This window comes from Callospermophilus lateralis, chromosome 15 (assembly GCF_048772815.1).
Source record: "Callospermophilus lateralis isolate mCalLat2 chromosome 15, mCalLat2.hap1, whole genome shotgun sequence".
In the NCBI taxonomy this organism is placed as follows: Eukaryota; Metazoa; Chordata; class Mammalia; order Rodentia; family Sciuridae; genus Callospermophilus; species Callospermophilus lateralis.
Window position 1 is genome coordinate 91,355,620 of NC_135319.1, and position 12,500 is coordinate 91,368,119.

The 12,500-nt window shown below is 54.0% G+C and overlaps 1 protein-coding gene across 16 annotated transcripts in view; it reads right to left on the reverse strand.

Moving 5' to 3' along the window:
• Ebf3 (EBF transcription factor 3) overlaps positions 1-12,500 on the reverse strand; it is a 125,586-nt gene that overhangs the window by 18,344 nt on the left and 94,742 nt on the right. For all 16 annotated transcript variants that reach the window (XM_077105535.1, XM_077105536.1, XM_077105549.1 and 13 more), the window contains 2 exons: positions 11,990-12,120; positions 11,375-11,501 (listed from right to left, as the gene is read on the reverse strand). In XM_077105535.1, the coding sequence (XP_076961650.1) occupies positions 11,375-11,501; positions 11,990-12,120 (258 nt within the window). The remainder of the gene's footprint in view (positions 1-11,374; positions 11,502-11,989; positions 12,121-12,500) is intronic.

Below are 12,500 nucleotides of genomic sequence, written 5' to 3' on the forward strand. Positions count from 1 at the left end.
CTCACGTGGATGAAAAGCGGCCGGGCAGCTGAGAGGAGGGCTACGTTTTAGATGGGTTTTTGCTTTCATATTTTGTCCGACAAAAAAATTAATTTTTAGTCTATTTCAGTAACAAGCAAAAATAGAAAAAAAAAAATCTGCCTTCCCAACACGAGGGGCGATAGCCCTGCTTCTTAAGAGCACCTAATGCTTTGCGCATTAACGCAGCCACGAGATGAAATCGGTTCCCTTTGCAGCCGATTGCAGGTGCAAATTAATATTGTAAAATGAAGATCAATACATGGACAGGGCCAAATCAATAGTGGCTAAATTATGGCTGCGTTTTCCTCCTCATTCAAGATGAGTTGTGTTTTCCTCTCAAAGTCAATACTTTGCAGCTTTTCTCATTAATTTCTCAATAAATTTGGCAATGAATTTCAATCACAGAACTCGGCAGGGTGGGCCGGGCATTGTGGTGTGCATGGAAACACAAAGGCCACGCAGCCCCGGCATCACTCACCAGGGAGCTGGCCTGCAGGAGCCGCCAGCCCCCGGCTTGGCCACAGGACAAGCGGGAAGACGTGAGGTCATCCTTCTACACCAAGAGGCTAAGCCTAGGTTTGCCCCCATAAAAGAGACTTTGGGTTTTCCAGCATCCTGGCTGCTCTAAGCCAGGGGATCCCCTAGCGCCAGCAGAGAATAGCTCAGACCCACAGGGTCGGCCTCTGCTCCTCACCACTCCCCAGAATTCCTGCCAACCCGCCAACCACAGGGTATTTTCCACCAACAAGTCTTCTAAGGATGGGAAAAGTGCCACAGTTGACTTCTAATTGGAATCTGGAGTCTCCTCGTTCACATCGGGAATATTGTTCTGGTATTCACATGACAGCCCAACCGGGCCTCCTGCACAGGGACCAGCTTCCATTCACCACTGCCTGGCAGCGGATGGCGGCATTGTGATGTGACACCAAATGCAGAAAAGGGGACAGCTCATCTTCCTTGTTACCAAAATAATACCCTTGCTGACAACTGTTGGACTGCATTCAAACACTTCTGTTTACACACCTCGAAGAATACACTGGATCACCGCTTTTATAGTCCTCACGGAACTACATCGACCAAGCCCAGCCGGCAGCGAAGGAAAACCCGGGCCCAGGGCGCCCTCCCGCGCTCCCACCTCCCCGCCTCTCCGCTCGCTCACGGCCCAGCACACACACTCCCAAGACCAACCAGGCCTGGGCGTCCCCTGCCCCCGCCCCAGTGTATCCTGGCATCTCAGCTCCTCTGAGTAGCGACGAGCAGGTACTGGAGGCTACCAGCAGGTGAGAACCTCAACACAGCCAAGATAGTACTCATGCCTGGCCTGTGCTGGGCTTTAAGAAACTGTCCCTAGGCGGCCAACTGTTTTGGAGGCTTTCTGGGGGAGGAGGGGGGGTCCTAAACTCCTAGTTAGAAACACAGTGCTCTGCGGAGAGCGATCCGAGCAATGGATTTGTACACTTTAACCCAGCGGAAAATCTCTGTGCAGAGGTGAGCTGTAAAATGAGCTCCAGGGGGCCCCTCTGGAGGTGGCCGTGCCCCTGTCATGACCAAGGACAGAGGAAGGTCCCTCTTGTGCCCTGGGCTGGTGGTGCCACCACAGGAGCCCCTCCTGAGGCCCCCATTCTCCTATTTAGGTGTCCCTTCTCCTAACACGTGGAAGGCAGATCACTCAGGGTCACCCTCTGCCATGTGCCTGCCCTACTCAGGGCAGTGCACATAGTAGGTGCTCAGAAGTGCTGAGGCACGATGGCCACCCAGCTCCTTGAAGATGCCAGGCTAACTCGGAAGCTGTCAAAATGTCTCCATCTGCGAAGCAAAGTGAAGGGGCCAAGTTTGTGACGGTGCTCAGCAGTGTGGTCCTGATCTCCTACACCCGCCAGCTGCCGAGTGGACACACAGTGTGGCCTAACCCTACAAGAACAGCACCCCAACACATGATGCAGCACAGGTGACCCCCAGGGCCCTGAGCAGGGCTCTGCCCATGATTCTCTGACATTAGTGTCCAGAATAGGAGGTACCCTGGAGGTTACGGGAGAGGGGTTGGGGGCCCACTGGACTGTTCTTAAGTTACTGGACCAGCACTTACACAATATTGTGACATATGTTAAAGACCATTCAGTGTACACTTGGGGTGAACCTAAATTTGTGGATTGTGTGTGAAGAAATGATTGAGGCAAAGCAACCCTGTGGATCTGAATGAGAGGGCATGCCAGCTATACCCACCAGGGGACAGGCCCCTGGTCTGCAAGCCGTCTGGCAGTACCAGTGCTCCTGCTGTTTGTCTAACAGCACAGAGACCACACTGGGCCACGTGCGACAGGACCCAGCTATGGACCAAGGACGACAGAGAATGAAGTCTTGCCGCAGGGGTGAAACAGCTTCCCAGCATGATTGCCCTTTTCAACTTCCACAGGCACATTTTTTACTCCTAACTCATCAGGCTCAATACCCCCCAAAAAAGGTACATTCAGAGACACTGCCTTTAAAGATACTGCCAAGGTTGACCCAAGTACTGAGTCTCCTATGGAACAGCCCCACTCCCACACAGGTTGAAACCATCTCGCTGCCCTGAGACCAGTGTGCTGTGTCCCCACCTGACCTCCCCTCCCGTGCCTCTGGGCTACTCACACCCCTTCCGCCTGCTGTCCCAGTCATCCTTCCGTGGCTCACCCTCTTCCCTCTGCCTATAAGACCCCTGGCCCCCCACCAAGCCTCCAGGGCTGCAAGCTCCACACCACCTGCCAGGACTCCTCCTCCCACGAGATCCCAGACCCTTCTGCACCGCTTCTCAGGGGACTCGGACTCTTCTTAGTCATGACTATCAACTCCTCTTCTGCATCCGGTTGGTCCCCACTAGACACTGAGTCAGAGGGACTGAAGCTCAGCTTCTGCATCAGACATCTGCCAAGGGCTGTGCAAGCCCCAGGCTGCCCGGATGAAGACATCGTCATGTCCCTTTGGTAAGGAGCCCACTGCCAAGTGGCAAGATTATGTAGCCCTGTCCCTAACACCCCAATCAGAAGGGCCTCTGAGACCCGGTGGTTTCCTTCCCGTCCCAAATTACTGCAGCACGCAGCTGAGGCCCTGGCCCAGAGAGGCAAACTCCCAGCGTAGATGCCACAGGCAATTCCAAGCTGCGTGGAGGTGGCACCAAACCACGATGCACCTCTAAGATGACACAGCGCTCACCCTGAAGGTCATTCCACTTGTTTTTTCTACCCATGCAGGTGAGGAGCAGCACAGGTGACCAAGGAATGTGGGAAGAGGGCCTGCGGCCACGGGTCACAGCTGAGCATGAGTGCTGCGGGAGCAGCCCCTAGGCCTGGTCCGTGGGGCGGACACAGAATGTCAGCAGTGTCAGCCCCAAGCCCCCAAGGGCAGGAAGCCCTGTGAGGCCCAACACCTCCCACAGTGTCTGGCAGCCACACGCTAACCTCTCTCATGGCAGCCAACTCCGCTAACTGGGAACGATTGCACTTCCACCCAGGACCAGCACAGGAGGCCGGTCTGCAGGCTTTCACCTGGGACTCACCACAGCCAATGCCAGCGTCTCAGCCACCAGCACCCTGCAGGGCTCACACCCTCGTGGGTGCACACAGGCCCCAGCCGTGCCAGGAGGCGCTCCTTAGAAAAACAGAGTTGGTCTCCAAAGCACAGGGTAAAAGGATAGCCACTGCTCACACGTCTGGCTGGACCCCAGCCTTAGGTGCATGGGCTCATGTGACCAGTGAGGGCCACAGGCCGCAGCCCCCACCCCTCTCAGGACCAGAGGAGAGATGCCAGCTCAACACTTCAGGTGAAAAGATGGAGAGGAATCTGGCCGAACATACCTCCATCCCATCACCCGGCTCCGGAGGTCGGGCTCCTCGGTGGCCACTGGATGCTTGGTGGGGAAGCCGTGTGGGCCCGAGAAGGCCAGAGGACCTACAGGGCTCCTCTGCCCTCAACAGAATCTCCATGTGTGGATGACACAGGAGGACACACCTCAGTGGAGAGGGTGGGGACCAAAGGGGAAAGAGGAAAATAACCCTCGGTCAGGCTGCACCTAAACTCCAGTCTGCACAGGATTGGCACCAGGTCTGTGGCGTCCTGTTGTCTCCACAGAGTTTGTGTTCTCAGTGTTCACTCGCTCTGTGACAAGTCCTCCAGAGCACCCACGCTCCCCCATAAGCACCCACGCCCGTGGAGTCAAGTTCTTGCACGTGCTCGTTACTGCATCCGACGATTTTTTTGTGTGAATAGTCTTCATCACTATGAGTTTTCCGTGCTGTTGTTTATCTAAAAACCTCTCTAAAAGAAGAAAGCTAGATGCTACTTATTTTGCATTTTCTATAACAAATAAGAAAGGTTCAACTATTCCAGTTGATAATTTTATGAAAGCCTTGTGACCTAAGCCTCAGCTCTAGTAATGTGTGCAGCGGGCCTGAAACCACCCCTGGGTGCACCAGCGGACCACAGCTCAGCAGTGCCAGGACCCGGCCTGTGCCACACATGCCCGAGCAAACAGCGCTTGTCAGCCATTTCCGACCTCAAGTGCCCGCTCGAGCCACGTGTCCAGAAACAGAGCGCATGGCGCACATGGCCCCGGCTCCCCCAGCCCAGGGCTTCTCCCACTGTCTTCAGAAGGGTGTCCTTCCCAAACAGAACTGGAAATAAACCCCCGAATGGGGGCCCTGTCTCTCCCACTACCTCTTCCCTGTGCCCCCAGGCACTGCCATGGGGAGGGTGCTGGGACCACAGACCTGCGGCACTCTGGGGAAGAAGGCCAGGCCTGCCCGCATCAGAGCCACACACACCGCCCATCCCAAGTGAAACCGACGACCCCTTTGTCCTTTGGGGAAGACGGATGGCCGTCGCCTCATGCTCGTCTTGTCAGGGTGCCGGGGAGTCAATACCTTCACCTTGACGTGGAAACTTCGTGATTTATCAGTCCGTCTCCCCTCAAGGGCTTGTGTGGCCCCGGCAAGCACAGCCAATCGGGGTGCAGGGAGCAGACTGGGTCACAGCCACTTGGAAGGCAACCAAACCCCCCTCTGATGACAGACAAATGTGTCTTGTTAGCAACAGCCCAAAAGCGCTTGACTTGTACTAATAACAGAAAGGCCACGCTGGTCACCATGGGTCCAAAGACGAAGCACCCTGTCAGCAGCCTGGTTGGGAAATTAGCAAATAATGTTCTTTCCCTTGATAAATGGGTGACAGCTCCCTCTCACCAATCATTTTTAACATTTTGATGCATGCCTATGATCCCACTGGAGGGGCAGAAAAGTTTACTGGCCCTCAATGTTCACATGATGAATGGAACTCTCTAAATGTGCGATTTCTGTATGAGGTATAGTTCATTTTAAGCAATTCTAGTAAATGGGTGTCACTGATTAGGACAAATAGTCTACTTGTGCAATAGCACAAACGGTGTATCTCATTCTCCTGGCCTCCTTCGAGACAGGAAAGAGGGGACAGCAGGGACCCGGGAGCCCTCCCACAACCCTCTTTAAAGGGACACATTACTGAATCCCACTCCTAGCTCCAGCTCAGCATGCTGGCAGCTGACCTGCTCCTGTGTGGGGTGGTCATGCTGCCACTGAGGGAGGACACCAGGTGGGCACCCATACCACCCACCTTTCAGCTCTGCCCTGGAGGCCTGAGGACCCTAGCATTGGCCACTGTGAAGGGGTAGGCTGGGGAAGTGTGCCACCTCTCCTGACCTCAGACAACTGACAAGAGCCAGGTGGGAGGGGAGTATCACCGAGTTACGGGCTAGTGGGATGAAAACCTCGATTTAGGGCAAGAGACACCTGAGCTGACAGCACAACCCCGCGCTATCCTGCAGGGAGATGGCTTGTGTAAAAGTCAAGGCATCCAGAGGTGTCCCTGCTCTGGGGACAGCGCAGAGGGGTGATGGAGAACTGAACTTTCAGTCAGTATGGCCAGCATGGCTACAGGATGCACAGTGCAGACGGGAATGGGCAGTGGGCAGCTGGGCTCCGCTGGCCCTGGTCAAGAAGGGCAGGGTCACTGGCTGCTTCAGGCTTATGCTGCCCAAACTCTAGAACCTGAAAGTGTTTCTCACTGTGTCCACGTATGTGGCTGTAAACCTATAATGGAAACAATCAGGTGGTCTACGCTTAAGGCAGCCATTGCCATTTGGTTCATCAGGGTAAAATGGCATGATTTGTGGGCGGCAATTAGGAATCATTGGCTCTGCAGATGTGTTTGAGGAGCAGCAGCCAGAGAGAAGGTGAGCAGGAACTGGTACGGCCCGCTGACCCTGGGGGGACCCCGTCTGGACCACACCAGAGGTCTCCCCCAGGATCCAGCACTGCCAGGCTTTCCCAGGGGCTGAACACGGAGCCCTGCCAGCAGCCTCGGTGGGAACTGTGGCCACGGCTGTAGGACAGCCCTCAGGAGGAACCACTGGCCCTCGACATGCAGCCAGTTCTTGGACATGGTCTTTTTTTTTTTTTAAGAGAAACATAAATACTACATCAGAGAGAACACAAACTGTCAGCAGTTGCTGGCTGAGGAATGATTTCATAAGCCTGAAATTGAATGCATGTCTTTGTGCAGAAAATAATCATTTTTATGTTCCCAACTAGTGAGCGCATCACAGACCTGGGGCTGGTCCAGGTATTGGAGTCCAGAGCTCCCGTGTCCATTGCGGGATATTCGCTGCTGCCTGCCAACATCTCATCCAGGAACTGGCTCAGTCTGTCACTGGAGACACCTTGACTCCCAGTAATTTGTGATAATTTCTTAAATTGAGCAAAAGAAATCTCTAAAATGAGGGTGGGTCAATCAAACGTCAGGGTAAGAGGTCAACAGTTGAAGTCCCCCAGGCCCATTCCTGGTGTCCTGGGAACAATGCTGATGTCAAGCCTCCACTAGTGGCCTCCATTCTTGATTTAATGGGAGACCACTCTGCCAATGACCACTCTGGACATTTTAAGAAAACAGCAACACACATTTTTGCTATAGCGCTTCACACTTTAGGACATGCCTGTAAAACTAGATTTTGTGATAACATAATTTCAATTAGAAGCATGCAAACTCCAATCTGTCTTAATCAAGCAACACTGTAATGCTTCTATTCTAATTAAAAAATAATTTCTTTTATTACTCTTAACAACTCGATGTGTTTCTACTGGTGACGTTACAAATGCCAAACTGCTCAACTGCCTCTACATGGGTTTCCCAGGTAGGAGATTCCAGTACTATCTTAATTATTATTAAATAAGCAAATGGTACACTATTAGACAAATATTAAAACGAGCATTGCACCCAGTTATTAATTTGCACTATTCGCTTTTAAATGCAGCAAATATCTCATTAATTTAATTTTCAGTGCCCACCCGTTTATATTGCATTTTACAGTCTAGAAGGCGATTCACTATTAACTGGCAATTACATACACAGTGATTGTTAATTCTGCTCCTAAGTGCTAGCCGCTTGAAAACTGTTCTCTCTCTCTAATTTTTGACCTTCTTACAACAGGGGTGAGGTGCACTGGGAATACTAAGGACTAGTATGGAAGCACTGGACATGTCATTTGTGACTCCTTCTTTTAATTCACCGTGCTAATCAACTCAACTGCCAAAGCCTCCCAAGGTAATTGTGACTTGAGAGTGGTTGAGAGCAGCAGGCGAAGGGGCTGGACGGGTGGGGCTCGGCCCACCTCCCCTTCCCGGGCAGGAGAGGCCGACTGTGCCCACTCTGGGTTGACTAATAGGGTCTGGTTCTGAAAAATCTGGTATTTCTCAGGTCACTGTAAACAGATCATTTAGGTCTTTTGCAAAGTCCCTCCCAGCCCCTACAGGCTGGCGGGCAGCCCCTCCTCTGCACACAGGTTCATTATCCCCTGGCCCGGCTGCCCCGTGGCTGGCCCCACGCCAGGAAGGTTAAATGTGAGGGTATCCCGGCAGCCTCCAGGGCCTGGGACGCTGATGGGAACCAGACGCCCAGGGATGGCGCCCACGCCGTGACATCCAGTGGGGCAGGCTCAGCTTTCAGCAGGGAGTGGCTCCCGGTGATTACCTCGTTGTCCCCATCAATTTGGGGGCAATGCAAATCAGACAGAAGCTTCCAGGTCAGACAGGGTATGACCCCACCTCTCCTCTGCTCCCTGAGGTACTGCTCCCCCCTACATATCCCTTACACTGCGTTTGAAATGTATATTCCCACTAATGATTGGGGTGTGGGGGGAGGCAATAAATTAGCTTCCAGCTAGGAAGGGCTGAGCTGCAGCGTGGCCTCCTTCAAAGTGCCCGTGCTCGGGAGGAAAACCCTGAGTCCTGGGCAGCAGGACCCTGGAGTGTGGCCCACCAAGCCCAGGCAGCCTCAGAGTGAACACAACACCATTCGGAAATGGAGGGCAGGCCTCTGGGGAGGCCATCAGCTGAACCCAACTCAGCTTCCCTTGGGGGAGGTGAGGGACACACAGACACCTGGGGAGGGCACCTCTGGCCAAAGAGGGCATCACCTCTGGCCAGAGGACAACAGGAGGTAGAGACAGCTGCACTTCCCCACCCACTGGCCTCAGAGAGTAGGGACTTGGGACCACCGTCATGTGACGCCTGCCAACCAGTGACAGGCAGCACCTCCCTCCCTGCACACTTGCATTTGTTTACAAGTGTTCAGCCCAGGGCCTTTCTCTGCAGCACTGGGACAGGATCATCAGCAGACCACAGGCAACACAGAGAAGGGAGCAGGACCTCTCTGCTGTCATATTTTCTCTTTAAAAAAGTTCTCCACCATGACAGTAGCCACACAGACCTCCCTGCCAAAGTACCTGCATCTGCCAGGATCTGAACTCAGGAAAGAACCCAGTGAGACCGTCCCCTGATCTGATGTGAGAACAAGTAGCATCCTCCTGAGCAGAGTAAATCAGTCTTGCCACACGTAGACACGTGCTCACTGGGTCCCACTAGGCAAATGCAGGTTGTGGCTGAGACACAGAAGCTTGCTCGGGACACCTATCACCTGACATACACCTGCCACAGTGCAGGTGCCACTACATGGCTCAGGAACAATCAATCGATGTCTCTACCTCCAGGGGGCTCAGGATGCAGGCGGCTTCCCATGGACCTAGACATAAGTTCAATGTCACTAACGTCCTTCATGAGGCACTCTTCACCAAGGGCCTGCCACATAGAGACACTGTATAGATTTTACCCCTGGTTCTCACAAAAACTCCACAAGGGAGGGCAGAAAAATGGGACTCAGAGGAGTAGGGAGACAGGAAGCCAGGTCTCACATCACCCAGAGGCTCAGGGCTGTCCCACTACAAGACCTGGCTGGTCTTTGCACAGCACCTGCTGTGGCTACAGCCTAGGCCAAGGCCACAGACTCAGGCACATGTGGGACCCCACCAATAGTCCCCATGAATACGTGCACAGCTGTGGCTGCAGCTCACACAGGCCAGGGGCCCCATGGGAAAGGTGCCAGGGAGGCCCTACCAGGCCCGAGGCAGGGTTCTGACCCCAGCCACGCCCAGAACCAGGACGCACAGCGGCTGTCCTTTATACCCGGCAAAAGCACCTATTTGTTGGAGTATGCAGAGGTTTCTCAAGTTACAGTGCGGTTCTGTTCCGATATGCCTGGAAGTTTTTATAAGTTGAAAACGCCCTACGTGTAAATTCCTCAAATACACCTGACCCACCACCACGCCTCACAATTAGCCTCGCCTACCACAAATGTGCTCTGAGTATTTATATGAGCCTACTGTTGGGCTAAATCGTCCAACACAAATTCTATTTGATAATCAAGTGCTGAGTAGCTTGGGTAACTTACTGACCATCATGCTTGAGGAGGAGACGCGGACTGGAGACCTGGGGACACTGTGGCACACAGTGCAAAGTTGAAGACTCTTATGTTGAGCATTGTAAGTTGGGGACTGTCTGATAAAAGCATTTAAAAGATGCCTCAATTTTATAATCTCTCACTTTGGTATGTCTTTTTTAATACACTGGGGGGCTCAGAATCTGGAGAAGTCAATCTCTCTCACCTCTGGATCTTGCAGGGATCCCCAGAGGTGGCAAGGAATATGAAGCCCTGTCAGCTATGCCTGCTGCCCCATGTCATTCAGCAGTTCTGGGCCCTAGTCCCCGGTGGGTTGGTCCCATAGGAGGATATGACCCCTAGCATGGGCAAGCCCTGTATCCCACACTGACCACGTAGAGGTGCTGGACTGTGGGTACCTGGTGCCTCCAGGGACCCAGCCCAGGAATGCCTGTGGGGTCCCTGTGGTCTGGGGAGGGGTGGCCTTACATGTTGTCTCCTGTGCTCCTTCAGTGCCTCCTGGAAAGGGAGGAGGCTGAGTAACTGCCATGACCCTCCCTTGGCTGCAAAGGCAGGGGCTTCAGCACCCTGTGTTACACCTTCCAGAGAGGGGACAGCACACCAGAGGGAGACGAGGCCTCTCCAGGGCACCTTCAGATGGGGCAGAGCAGGTGTCAAGCCCAGTGCCCCCTGCTGTCCCCTGCCACGGACCTTGCAGCCACCAGGACACAGGCGTGGTTACCTGCCACTGCACACATACACTCCAAGGCCAGGAGCAGTCAACGAGTACTCGCCCATTCTCCCTTCACTGGGCTTTGGCGAATACTGTCCAGAGCCAGAAGCCTTCCTCTAGTGTCACAGCCTGTGGAGCTGCCTGGGACTAGAACCCAGGATGCAGACACGCCTCCAGGAGAAGTTTGCTCATGGCACTTCTCAAACAGACTGTGTCAATTGAGCACTTATGTGGCAGAGCCTTGTGTACGACAGCCTTGAACCAAACATGGGCCGTCCTTACTGCTGCCCTGAGCTTGTCCAGCACCTTCGAAGAATACAGAACCCCTTCAAGCAGGACCCTGCAGGGTCTAGGACCCAGATCAGAGCAGGGACATGACTCACACAGAGGCTCCTGTTTGCTGGGTGTGTGACAGGCGTCTGAGTCCGAATTTGGGCAGCTAAACAGTGGCAACATCACAGGGCAGAGCTGGGGAGATGAGGCGGGCAGAGGACCCCAGCATGCAGGTGGGCACGCAGGCCACTGTTCTGATGGAGTAGGGGCTACTGCTGTTACTGACAGCAGTCCCTCCACCACTTCATCTTATGGGGTGTGTGGGAGGCTATGGCCCACAGAGGGGATTGGTACCAAGGTCATGTGGCTGCAAGTGCTATACACGGCATACTGCGCCATTTTGGATGAAGACACGGGCACCGCACATTTAACACAACCAGCATAGGCCCACAGGGCTCACAGGTCCTCCTAGGCCCTGCACCTGCCCCCAAGACCCCAAGATGCCCTTCCAAGAGTCTCCTTCTGGGGAGCAGCACCCACACTGCTCCACAGGGGCTGGAGCCATGAACTCACCGGTGTAGACGAAGCGCCCAGGAGCGCCTTTGCAGAACTGCTTGGACTTGTAGGAGAGGGTGACTTCGACAACTCCAGGGATGTGCCGCGGCGGGGTCTGCACCCGGATGGCATGGGGCGTTATCAGCTACAGAAACCACACAGGAACAGGCGCTCAGCGGCGCTGGCCCTGAGAGGCGAACACTTGCCAGTTGGATATAATTACCAAAATGAGCACAAATTGGACCGTCGTCTCGGAATGCTCCCTCCTAGCTGTCACCCAGAGAGTCGGGGCCTACGGTTCTTTAAGAAAAATATCTGCAAACGATCCTGGGTTTAGTTTGCAGGAAAGGCCACAGGGCATCATTCATAGGAAAATTGCCACCACATGTCTTCTCAGACCTGCCTCCAGTAATTCCAGCACTAATTGTTCCCGGGCACTGGGGGACCTCCTACGGCAGGCTTAAAACCTGAGAGCTGCAGAGTGGGGGGCACCCGTACCCACCCACAGGAGAAGCCCCCCTCCACAGGAGGAACCCCCCACCAAAGGGAACTTCGCCGTAGGTGCCTGGCTTCCACCCACCCCCGGCGGCCAGCAGGGCAGTCGGCAGGGGCAGCCACAGCCCAAAGGCTTACCTCACTCCACACCAACATAGTTCCGAACACAACTTGTAGACCGTCAAAGAAGTTGTCTCCGATTATGATCACGGTGGCGCCCCCCGTGGTCCAGCCTTCACTCGGACTGATGGCCTTGATGCACGGAGTGGCTGCTCGCACAAGACAGAGAACAGGGACCTCAGCACCCTGACCCGCCACGCCAGCTGCCGCCGGCCGCAAGTCCTGCCAGCCCGCCACGGGAGGAAAGGCGGGCCTTCCTCCAGGCGGCTCGCAAAGGGCAATCGTAGATCAGCATGCTGATGTGTTTAAAGCAAACTATTAAATGTTTTATAAAGCAAAGGCCGAGCTGCAGAATACTAGTGAGCAAGAAAAAAATGGCTTGATATAGCAAATTATGTGTCAGGGCAAATATGACTATTACAAATGATTAGGCATCGCATGCATGTGGCATGTCGATTTATCTGCTTTGCTGTACAGATCTAAGCAGAGTCAATCAAAAGGTTGTTGAAGGAGATGGAAGAGCAAATGC